The sequence below is a fragment of the Copidosoma floridanum genome, unplaced genomic scaffold (assembly GCF_036245765.1).
Source record: "Copidosoma floridanum isolate Cflo_tuat_1 unplaced genomic scaffold, Cflo_Japanese_pri ptg000011l, whole genome shotgun sequence".
Lineage (NCBI taxonomy): Eukaryota > Metazoa > Arthropoda > Insecta > Hymenoptera > Encyrtidae > Copidosoma > Copidosoma floridanum.
This window is the reverse complement of record NW_028321888.1, coordinates 11,729,449-11,741,779: the sequence shown is the minus strand read 5'-3', so window position 1 is coordinate 11,741,779 and position 12,331 is coordinate 11,729,449. Positions and strand designations below refer to the sequence as shown.

The window sequence follows — 12,331 nt, the reverse complement described above, 5'->3', positions numbered from 1 at the left end:
GGATGCTATAGTCATTTAACAAAGAAGGAATAAAATTCCAAATAGTAAAATAGCTACGGAACCGAAATGGAAATGACGTGAAAGGTGGATATGATTAGATTTATGCCGTCGTAAGGTATAGTACAAAACACAAAGGATACAAAATTTTAAAAAAATGCTTACTTAGATTTACCGCAAAAGAAAAAAATTTTTTTAAATACCTTATTTCATAAATATTAAATTACCTGTTATAATACAAATCTGAGTGCAGTGCGTAAAGCAATGTGTGGCTTGTAATTTATTGTTTATTTAATAAAGCTTTCGAGCAAAAGTCTTACCATTGGTATCAATGGTGTAAGAATGGGCAAAAATAAATGCTTAATAACAGAAATTTATTTTCACTTTTTCGAGGAAAACCGATTATTACAAGCTTATTGTTCGAGATCGGCTTAGTAAATGTCCTTATAGAAAAGGCAGTATCAAAAAATTTCTTAATCAATGTCCAAATACTTTTTTTAATATCCTAACTGAATCACCACCAATATACTCAACGTACGATGCTTACCCCTTTACCTCCTAAAGCTTACGTCAGAGTAAGAGAAGGAGAGAGAGAGAGATTGTTATTAGTTGGCATTAGATGAATCGGCTTCCTATCTTTATGATTAATTGCTTTTACTTGCTGTAATTCATTTTTTTTGCTCATCATAGAACAATTCAACATTAATTTTAGTACAACCCATTGCAGTCTAAGAAAGAAAAGGCAAAAAATCAGATAATGTATTGTTTGCTTGACATCTGATTTTACGTCTTTCTCATCCAATTCTCAATGAATCTCACCAAGTCTGGACTTGAATTATTCTTATAAATGTCAAGAATATGCGTCAATTCCTCTTTTTTCTTATGATACGAAAACAATGAAAAAAATGTTTTTGGCCTGTTATGGAAATAAATTCAAATTTTACAACAAAATATGTAGTACAAAAGTTGTAGAGCTTATTTTGAAATGAAACTTTTTTCTCCATAAAGTGCCTTCATAACAATTTAATCGTCTGAATTCGTTTCAAAATTTCCGAAAAATCGTTTTACTCTATTTCGATTTTTTACATCACATTTTTAGACAAAATGTTCAATACAAAAGCTTCGCTTATACGTAATCTTCCGAACAACTTTCCGAGTCATTCCGATGCGTATGTAAGCTGATGTCATCACCACTCCGTTGAAGAAACAGAAGTATGTGTACTACTCGAGAAACGACGAACAGTCAAATTTCTTCGTAATTCAATAGGAAAACCAGAAACTCTCATGATCTGAGAGAGGGGATTCGATAAATAGAAACGTTATCATTGTGATGTAATTCAAAGAATAAAAGGAAATTCCATCGACGTCACTGATGCAACTCTCTTGAAATGAATATTAATAGCCAAGCTGTTACGTCCTAATACATAAATCATGAGATACTATTTCAAACGTATAACTAGACTTAATCAAAAATTTTAAAAGTATCAATTTTTTTTCAGTTACTTAAATTTTTATATATTTTAGGATTTTTGTAATACGAGTACGTAAAACTTTTAATTTAAGCATATGAATAAAACATTTAAATACTGCCTACCCATAGAAACTTCATGAAATTTTTATTAGTTAATAAATTCGAGAAGTTTCTGTAAAAGCGTAGTTCAACGGTGGCTCATTCGCGTTATCGTATAAGTACACAGTGATGTAACGTATACCACGCGTCCCTACTGCCAAGCACAGCCGTCCAGGCTCGTATACGCAATTTATCGCTCCCTTGACAACAAAGCAAATTTTTATGAACCTTTTCAGTAATAAAATACATCTATTCTGATTTGATGATGTATGGATTTTAAAAAATTAATATGAATTCAATCTTGCTTCGGAATCAACAAATATCTAGATATTTAATCATCTTCACTGCCCTCACACGAATATGTACTCGTGTATCCAACTTAATTAATTACCAAAATCCACGTATAATAATTGAAGCGTACATGAAGAAAAAAAAATATATAATAAACGGAGTAGTGATCCGTATAGTGGTCCATCAAATGAAAAAAAAATTATCTGAAGCAACGCAAAAGTGCCTGTAAGCAAAAACGACGATGGTGGATTACTACGACTCACGTCTTTGAATTTACAAAAAATGAAATCAAAGTGTTTCGAAAGAGGGTTGAGTACATGAAAATCAATAGAGAAAAAACAGGTAGTTACGCCCCTGGCTGTGTACAAAAGGAACCATCCCTGCCCAGAGAGGACGTAGAGCAATGCACACGGTACCACAGTAGCTTGTTCCAGGCGAGATACACACGCCACCAGCACTTTTTGCACACGAACGTATATCCCAGCCGTGGATAAATTCGGATGCTCAACGCTGGTACTGGCAGAATCGGCTCCAGTAGAGCAACGGAGGAATCTTATTTACCTACAAAGCATCCAATTTTCTGGGACTACAATGGCTGATTGTGAGTAACATATTATACTTTAATTGCTTTAAAAAATTTTTTTTGCGTCATTAATGTGTTATTTAAAATTAAAAAATTTTCTTGATTTAAAAATTATTTCAAAGTGTTTTTATTACACTTTTTGATTAAAATAATAATTTTTTCTTATTTTCATTACACACTTTTTTAAATTATATGTTGGAACTGATTGCATGAAAATTCTGTGATAGTTTCATCGCGATACCATATTGGAAAGCTCAACAGTTTTAAAGTTTCAATTCGTTTCAATGATTGTGCATACATATTCTCTTGCATTGATTCTGTCCACACAATTACAAACTATTCGTACTTTTAAACTTTGGCGCTTGTTCTGCACGCGATACTAAAATAAATATACGTACGTATGTTGCGAGCGGACGCACACATATCTACGCTTCGGGGAATACCATGATTATTATGATACTGCATTCAATGATTGGAATTTCCGACGTTCTTGGAGCAATACAATAGCCTTTTACTAGCTATTCTTGAATAAATTAACGTTAGTACCGTAATTCAAACCAGTTTTGTTGATTATTTGCAAAGAAAACGATTCATCTATATTACAACAATACTATTTATGCACTCAATTATCTTCAATTATTTTAAATTTGTTTTTAATACTTTGAGTCTTTTATTGACATCATACTTGACAATTTTTTAAATCTTAAATAATATTTTACGCTCTCTGTCGTGAGTGATATTCGTACAACAAATACTTCAAAAATGATGAAATAAGATGATAGATAAGAATTTGAACGTTTGAATGACACTTTTGTAATTTCAAGATCATATTATAGGAAGACAAGAAGATATTTTATGCTTCGTGTGTTATGTGCAAGATACATCGTTATCTCACGTAACGTTAACATCTATGATAATTTTATGACTGACAATAAAAGTATAGCGGAAACTCATATAATCACGAATACTAAATATATTTTGCTTACGGCAAAGAACGGAAATAGTTTTTTACACCTGTTATATAAATATTTTTCAAGATAAAAGTTTTTTAATTTTTGTTTTTCTAGACAAGACAAGCTGCTGCTCAACCACTGAGAAGTGTGACTGCACTGCACAGCAACAAGACTGCAAATGCTGCAATTCATGCCACGGTATAGCATATGAAATTTTCCTATTTCCAGTTTATCCCAATAATAAAGGAAAAAGTTTACAAGAGATAAGTGGACAAAATATTCGTTTTTTGCATTACAGATAAGACTCAAGCATGCAAATGTGGAGGCGATTGCAAGTGCTGCGACAGTTGTAGTAAGTCCGAGGCTGGATCAGCTTCAAAAAAAGCTTGCAACTGCACCGAAACTTGCAAGTGCTGCGCAGCTTGCAAAGGTAATACTGACGACTGAATTTTAATATTTTTGGTACCCTCCATCGATCCGTGAGTTCATGACTTATACATATGCTTTTTCAGATAAATCGGCCACCTGCAAGTGTGGTATTGACTGCAAGTGCTGTGGCGATTGCAAGTCCAAGGCCGGTGATTCGGAGAGGGCCAGCTGCTGCTGCGCCAAATCCGGAGATTGCAAGTGCTGCCCTGCTTGTGGAGGTGTGTATTAGTGAATTAAAAATCGTTTCAGCGTATGAAATGTCACTACAAAGATTAACGTATGACTTTTTTTTTTTTCGTCCAGATAAATCTACTGTCTGCAAGTGTGGGTCTGACTGCGAGTGCTGTAGCTGTTGCAGTCAATCAAAGTCCACCGCTCCAAAGAAATCTGACTGCTGCTCAAAATCTGTGAAATCTAAGTAATGAGCAGCATCTGGATTTTTCTGAGTGCAGCTTCCAAAACATCTGTTGTCGGCAGAAGCACGTTTTAAATTATTCTTAGCTAAGTCATGGGATGTAGGATATTGATAATAGAGCTTAATTTAATCCTTATAAAAGGCTTACTCTTGTAGTTGGTATATATCAGACAATAAAAAATAATTTTTCATGAAAAAACGTCTTTCAAGTTCTTTGAAGCATTTGATTCAACACTTTATGTATCATTGAAAAATTTTAAGTCAAAATACTTCAAACTTCTATCTGCTCCAGAAATTTTAAGCTCCTTTACCAGAGATTTAATTTTACAGTGAGTCGGTTCATACGAAAAGCCATTACACTGTAATCAGAAATGATACACTATATTTCCAAATATACTCGTTATTCAGTCACAAAACTAAAAGAAATCACAAGTTTTTCATCGGTATTAAAAATTTTTATTAAATTCAAGCTACCCGATGTATGACATGGAGGGCAATAACTGATTGCTTTCTCATAGAGGAAGCTTTGTGATAAACGAAAAATTACTTGTTGAGATAAACGTGATATAAATACGTTTTCTATAGTTCAGAAATAAAATAGAGTTCTCTGATAAACGTATCTGTAATTTCTATAAATTATGTAGCACAGAAAATTAAATGTTCAAGAAAATTAAAATATGCAAAGGAATTAAATGTAGCACATAGAATATAACAGGTACTGCAATTGCAATGTGGGCTTAACCGAATATGATTCTTAAATTGATACGTTTAGGAAAGAAATTTATGTTACGCTTCCGTATTAAGACAACTTTATGTAACAGTACTGCTTTGCTTCTCTATGAACGGCTTTTATTATTTTTTTTTACTTTGCCCTTTCGAGATCAATGTGCTCTACTTGGCATAATTCTAAATTCCAAATTACTTTTCAGTGCTTTCAAAACTTCGGATCAGAAAAAACTTCTAAATTCGCGTAAAGATATATCTCAGCTTAACTTCGACCTTACTGGAAGTTCCAGTACTCTGGCTTGCTCGTCCAGCATATCTAAGGCGTAGCAGCACAGCTTCAGTGCTCACTTGATCTGATTACCAATCCTTAAATTAATCAAATACGTACTTTTTTTTCTACAATATTTAAAAAATCCTCCAAATCATAATACTTTTTCCGTGACTTATGATATCTACTGTTACTTTTCAGTCACGATACAAGTTAATATATTTTACATTGACTTAAGAAAATAAAGACATCATGAAATGCTTCGGCCACAGACATTTCTTAAACTTTAGTCAGCAAAGATATCTCAACATTTCAATCAACTTCATCTCGTGTCATAGTAATAAGTGAAAAAAAGTAATAGTATGTTGTAGATAAAGTGAAGTTAACTAAGAAAGAAATTATTTATGTGGAGTATGTGGGTCGTAACAATAAGAAAATTAAAACTAAATTTAAAACAAAGATCTAAATCTATGCAGCCTCTCAAGTCTTGAATAATATAAACAAAGAAATACATAAAATACTATTGTACAAACGAAATCAATCTATCCATAAAAAATACTTTTTAAAATTAAAATTTTGACCAGTGGGATTTTAAAGTTTTGAACCTCTTGTTGAATCTCATGGGATTTTGCTAAAAACATTTTTTTTTTAACAATTCATGACTTGTGATTAGTCAGTTGAGTACTCAATAATTTACTCTAATAAAAACCAAATTTTGTGTTTCTTTAATAAAACTCTTTATACGGCGAATCTAACTCCATACCATAATGTGCTAATGGAAACGGTTCTATTTTACAATTAATTACTATTCTATTTTCGTTTGGTAGTGTATTGGGAAAAACGTATTCGAGAAAAAAAATTGACAGAAGATCCGAAAAAAACGAGAGTAACGAAGTTTATCAGACAAATAGCACGTTTTGTCTGGGCAGGTAGTAACCTATAAGGTACATCTGATAAGCTAAATAACCTTGCCTGGCTAGTATAAAAGGAATTTTAACTTTGTAATGATGATAATGCAGTAATCTCTCTAAAATAGTTCGTCCTTTATAAAGTATACAAATGTCTTGTAGAAAATACTGGTTCTATAAATCACCAAATAAAAAAAAAACTGAACTGAATTAAAATAAAACTGTTTGCATTAGATCCAATGTTTCATGCTGACAAATTTGGTACTAAGCTTCAGCGTTCGCGATTCTACCTAAAATCTAATCGTAGTCAGTAGGTAGTGATGTTAATTATGCATATGTATAGGTATCAATTATAAAACTGTCAATAAATAACAAGTAAATCAAGAAATAAGAGAATTACTTGTATTACATTTTAGCTATTATGTAGTGTATTATGTATATAGGCATAATAAGCCACCCTTGTAAAAGAGGTTGAGAAAGTCTGCATTTATTTGTCAACCGCCGTATATTCACAGACGTACTACCCTCAATCATCTGCATGAAAATATTTGAAAAAGATTGAATCATCAAGAATTATTTTATTACAATCTTAATAGTCTTATTTACTTCAACGTAATACATAAGATTATAGTACAAAATAAAAGAAACGAAAACACTAATATCAATTGTAGTATGAGCGTATTACATAAGTAGTTAAAACAATTGCGTCATTCGGGCCATCCTAAGTACAAATCCCTTTGGAAGCTGCAATTGAAAGCACGTATTAATAACGTATATGATGAAAATCTCTGATGTTAAATGCTTGTAGGAAAACGCACACATACCTTTACAAGCAGGGCAGCACTTGCAATTCCCGGATTTGGTGCAGCAGCAGCTGGACTTCCCCGAATGACCGGCCTTGGACTTGCAATCGCCGCAGCACTTGCAGTCAAACCCACAGTTACAAGCAGTGGATTTTCCTGGAAATAAGTATTTAAAAATCAATTCTGCGTTTAATGAAAATTCCCGGCATCAAGCTCGTTCACATTAATCCTCACGAACCTCCACAATCGGGGCAGCACTTGCAATTCCCGGATTTGGTGCAGCAGCAGCTAGACTTCCCCGAATCACTGGCCTTGGACTTGCAATCGCCGCAGCACTTGCAGTCAGACCCACACTTGCAAGCAGCGGATTTTTCTAGAAATAAATATTTAAAAATCAATTATTCGTTTAACAAAAATTTCTGACTTCAAGCTTTTCCAGATTAATATTCATGAACCTCCACAAGCGGGGCAGCACTCGCAATCCCCGGATTTGGTGCAGCAACAGCTGGATTTCCCCGAATGACCGGCCTTGGACTTGCAATCGCCGCAGCACTTGCAGTCAAACCCACAGTTACAAGCAGTGGATTTTCCTGGAAATAAGTATTTAAAAATCAATTATTCGTTTAATAAAAATTTCTGACTTCAAGCCTTTCCAGATTAATATTCATGAACCTCCACAAGCGGGGCAGCACTCGCAATCCCCGGATTTGGTGCAGCAACAGCTGGATTTCCCCGAATGACCGGCCTTGGACTTGCAATCGCCGCAGCACTTGCAGTCAGACCCACACTTGCAAGCAGTGGACTTATCTAGTTAAAAAAAAATTACCCATATAATGAATACAAAAAGTAAGGAAATAAATTAAAATGTGAGTTGCACTTTTTTTGTATGTCTATGATTTATCGATCAAAAGGTTTTAAGGGCAAGTATAAGAGAAAGTAAAGTAGATAATTCCTACAATTCACTATGCATATGTTATTATGTATGTACCGTGGGATGAATCGCAGCATTTGCAGTCTTGTTGTTTTGCAGTGCAGTCACTTTTTTTTTTGGTAGTCAAACAGCAACCACAGCTCTCTTTTTCTGAAATATAAGAAGATTATAATGTTTTCTTATGTGAATGATCTGTTTTATAATAGTATTGAAAGTACATAATGACTAATTATGTTGAATTTTATACATAACTGATATTATATATCGACTAACTATTGATGCAAGAACATAAATTTTTTAGTACAACCGTATTTTTAATTCTGCAATACTACATCCATGTACTTTCTGAATAATTAAGAACTGCGCTAAAATTTCATCGAATTTTAAATATTACTGTACATATAAATCTACAATAGGGTTTTATTTTTAGCTCTTAGATGAGTCTAAATCATTCTATCTTTTTTATATTCAACGAACATTTCGAATCCTATGTCAAATTTTTTAATATATTTTCCTACTTTGGGCGTTTCTCTACCATTGAACCTTTACTACACCCTTAATACGAAGAGTAGAGTTTGCATCTAACCAAGGCAAGAATAAAGAGTTCCTGGGGCTCGGTGTTTGTTCTGGTGACTTGCTCGCAGCGAATACTTAATTGCTACAGACTTAATTAATGTATAGAATTGAATGTAATTTTTATTTGGCAACATTTAGTTAACATAGGTGCCATAATACGGATTAATGTATGGCAGTGTTACACATAAGTAATGTTCTTTGCTCTCGAAAGGTGGCCCATCTAGTAGTAACCATCCAAAATTAACATGACTTATAAGTAACACAAAAAATCTATAAGACAGGCAGCCACTAGCCATGAGCTAGTTCAACCTCTTTGCCATAAAAATTTACTTATTTCTTTCTTAAAACGAAAAATGTCACGTATGACTTAAACCTTTTATTTGATACGTGATTGTCTTAGGATGATTCTAAGTAAGGAAATTCAAAAGTATAATTTGGAAGAAATCTTGTATTTCGTATGTTGAATAAAAATTAAAAATATCTGTTTAATTAAATTAAGACACTGAAATTTAATCATTACGTTTCGATTAAATAATTGTTAGAAGTATATATCATTAAAAGTTGACGTTGTCGCGCTGAGCGCCTTGTGACGTAATATACTATTTTATTTAACTCGAAAATTTCTTCTATTTAAGTAACTGCTTAAGTTTCTTTGATGTAATATATTTGTTTATTATGAAGTTGAACAACGTGCGTTATGAACAAATAAACCGTATAATACCATCCTGCTACTGTGAGTTTGTAAAATAGCATAACATCAAATCATTATACCGTTTGAAGAACATTCCTTGTATTTAAGTCACAGTCATTAACTATTAACAAATGTAGATTTAAATTGTGTACTCAATCGTTACCAGTTAGTGAATCAAGTATTAACATTTACAAAAAAAATTGATTATGACATCAAATACATGTTCATTAACTATAACCAACGGCATCTAAACTGTCAGCGAATACTTATTTCACGTAAATTCAAAGTCGTGAATCATAGTTAATGGACCATTCATCAACTACAAGAAATTCTTTCTATTAATGTAGCATTCCCTGGATTAGTAAGTATGCGTAGATAGATACGTTATGTGGGTACAACTTATTATTTTAGTACCGTGTGCAAAACAACCGCTTGATTCGAAAGTTAGTAATTTTACAAAAATTAAAATGAGAAAAAAAAAAAAAAATGTTTAAATTTTTTTTTTCAGCTATACCACTATTATAGTGATTAGCGTATAATTAAAATCGAAAACTGTATATTTTATGTGTACCAAAGTAATAAATGAATTACTCTGACATTCATTGAGAATAAAATATTCAGTCTGTAAGTACGAAAAAATTCTTCTTTAACGCTGAATATTTCAATGAATACACAATTTAAAAATTTAAAAAAAGTAAAACTCACTGTCAGCCATGGTATAGTTGGTAATCGGCGGAATTCTGACTCCTTGTAGGTAAGTAAGATTCCTCCGTTGCTCTACTGGAGCCGATTCTGCCAGTACCAGCGTTGAGCATCCGAATTTATCCACAGCTGGGATATACGTTCGTGTGCAAAAAGTGCTGGCAGTGCTCTCAGATGTGACTGGCAAACTTGCGGGAAATTCAAATTGGCTATATGGAGCAAGACGCAAAACCCCAGATAACTCGACAACATTTCATACACCATAACTTAATAAATTAATCCTAAGCTATTTAACCCAATAACCCAACGCGCCTAAAAGCAGTATCACAAGCTTTATTCATTAATAAATTACATTAAACAATAACGCAAGCACCAATCCCCACACAACCCGGAGCGCTTACTGGCCGCTTTGTTTATTAATTGAATAAATAAAATAACACAAGCGCCAATCACCACACAACCCGGGGCGCTTACTGGCCGCTTTGTATTTTAAAATAATAAATAAAATAACACAGGCGCCAATCACCACACAACCCGGGGCGCTTACTGGCCGCTTTGTTTTTTAAAATAATAAATAAAATAACACAAGCGCCAATCACCACACAACCCGGGGCGCTTACTGGCCGCTTTGTTTTTTAAAATAATAAATAAAATAACACAAGCGCCAATCACCACACAACCCGGGGCGCTTACTGGCCGCTTTGTTTTTTAAAATAATAAATAAAATAACACAAGCGCCAATCACCACACAACCCGGGGCGCTTACTGGCCGCTTTGTTTTTTAAAATAATAAATAAAATAACACAAGCGCCAATCACCACACAACCCGGGGCGCTTACTGGCCGCTTTGTTTATTAATTGAATAAATAAAATAACACAAGCGCCAATCCCCACACAACCCGGGGCGCTTACTGGCCGCTTTGTTTTTAATATAATAAATAAAATAACACAAGCGCCAATCACCACACAACCCGGGGCGCTTACTGGCCGCTTTGTTTATTAATTGAATAAATAAAATAACACAAGCGCCAATCCCCACACAACCCGGGGCGCTTACTGGCCGCTTTGTTTTTTAAAATAATAAATAAAATAACACAAGCGCCAATCACCACACAACCCGGGGCGCTTACTGGCCGCTTTGTTTATTAATTGAATAAATAAAATAACACAAGCGCCAATCCCCACACAACCCGGGGCGCTTACTGGCCGCTTTGTTTTTAATATAATAAATAAAATAACACAAGCGCCAATCACCACACAACCCGGGGCGCTTACTGGCCGCTTTGTTTTTTAATATAATAAATAAAATAACACAAGCGCCAATCACCACACAACCCGGGGCGCTTACTGGCCGCTTTGTTTTCTAATATGATAAATAAAATAACACAAGCGCCAATCACCACACAACCCGGGGCGCTTACTGGCCGCTTTGTTTTTTCAAATAATAAATAAAATAACACAAGCGCCAATCACCACACAACCCGGGGCGCTTACTGGCCGCTTTGTTTATTAATTGAATAAATAAAATAACACAAGCGCCAATCCCCACACAACCCGGGGCGCTTACTGGCCGCTTTGTTTTTAATATAATAAATAAAATAACACAAGCGCCAATCACCACACAACCCGGGGCGCTTACTGGCCGCTTTGTTTATTAATTGAATAAATAAAATAACACAAGCGCCAATCCCCACACAACCCGGGGCGCTTACTGGCCGCTTTGTTTTTAATATAATAAATAAAATAACACAAGCGCCAATCACCACACAACCCGGGGCGCTTACTGGCCGCTTTGTTTATTAATTTAATAAATAAAATAACACAAGCGCCAATCCCCACACAACCCGGGGCGCTTACTGGCCGCTTTGTTTTTTAATATGATAAATAAACTAACACAAGCGCCAATCACCACACAACCCGGGGCGCTTACTGCCCGCTTTGTTTTTTAATATGATAAATAAAATAACACAAGCGCCAATCACCACACAACCCGAAGCGCTTACTGGCCACTTTGTTTATTAATTGAATAAATAAAATAACACAAGCGCCAATCCCCACACAACCCGGGGCGCTTACTGGCTGCTTTGTTTTTTAATATGATAAATAAAATAACACAAGCGCCAATCACCACACAACCCGGGGCGCTTACTGGCCGCTTTGTTTTTAATATAATAAATAAAATAACACAAGCGCCAATCACCACACAACCCGGAGCGCTTACTGGCCGCTTTGTTTTTTAATATAATAAGTAAAATAACACAAGCGCCAATCACCACACAACCCGGGGCGCTTACTGGTTGCATTATTTGTTTGAAGAAAGCATCAAATGATAAAAAAAGTTTTACGCAACTAGAAAGTGCTCTTTATAGTTTGGTGATGGGCATTCGTGTTATGACTTTATAAATTTTATTAATTTTCAAAATCATCATCTAGCGCTCTGGAATGTGTGGTAATTGGCACTTGCGTTAATTATTTTTTTAATTAATAA

At 34.4% G+C, this 12,331-nt stretch overlaps 1 protein-coding gene across 1 annotated transcript; it reads left to right on the top strand.

The window, feature by feature from the left end:
* Positions 1 to 2,299: 2,299 nt before the first annotated feature.
* On the top strand, positions 2,300 to 4,402 carry LOC106641349 (uncharacterized). The gene is made up of 5 exons (XM_014355757.2): positions 2,300 to 2,459; positions 3,509 to 3,592; positions 3,693 to 3,824; positions 3,907 to 4,041; positions 4,127 to 4,402. Exons 1-5 carry the CDS (start codon positions 2,450 to 2,452, stop codon positions 4,243 to 4,245), a joined length of 480 nt encoding a protein of 159 aa, XP_014211243.2. The 5' UTR covers positions 2,300 to 2,449; the 3' UTR covers positions 4,246 to 4,402.
* Positions 4,403 to 12,331: the final 7,929 nt, after the last annotated feature.

Excerpts from the sequence above, each read along its gene's own strand:
- LOC106641349 (XM_014355757.2), top strand. Across the intron at positions 3,825-3,906 it reads GTGCTGCGCAGCTTGCAAAG|ATAAATCGGCCACCTGCAAG; the intron begins GTAATACTGACG and ends ATGCTTTTTCAG. Across the intron at positions 4,042-4,126 it reads GTGCTGCCCTGCTTGTGGAG|ATAAATCTACTGTCTGCAAG; the intron begins GTGTGTATTAGT and ends TTTTTCGTCCAG.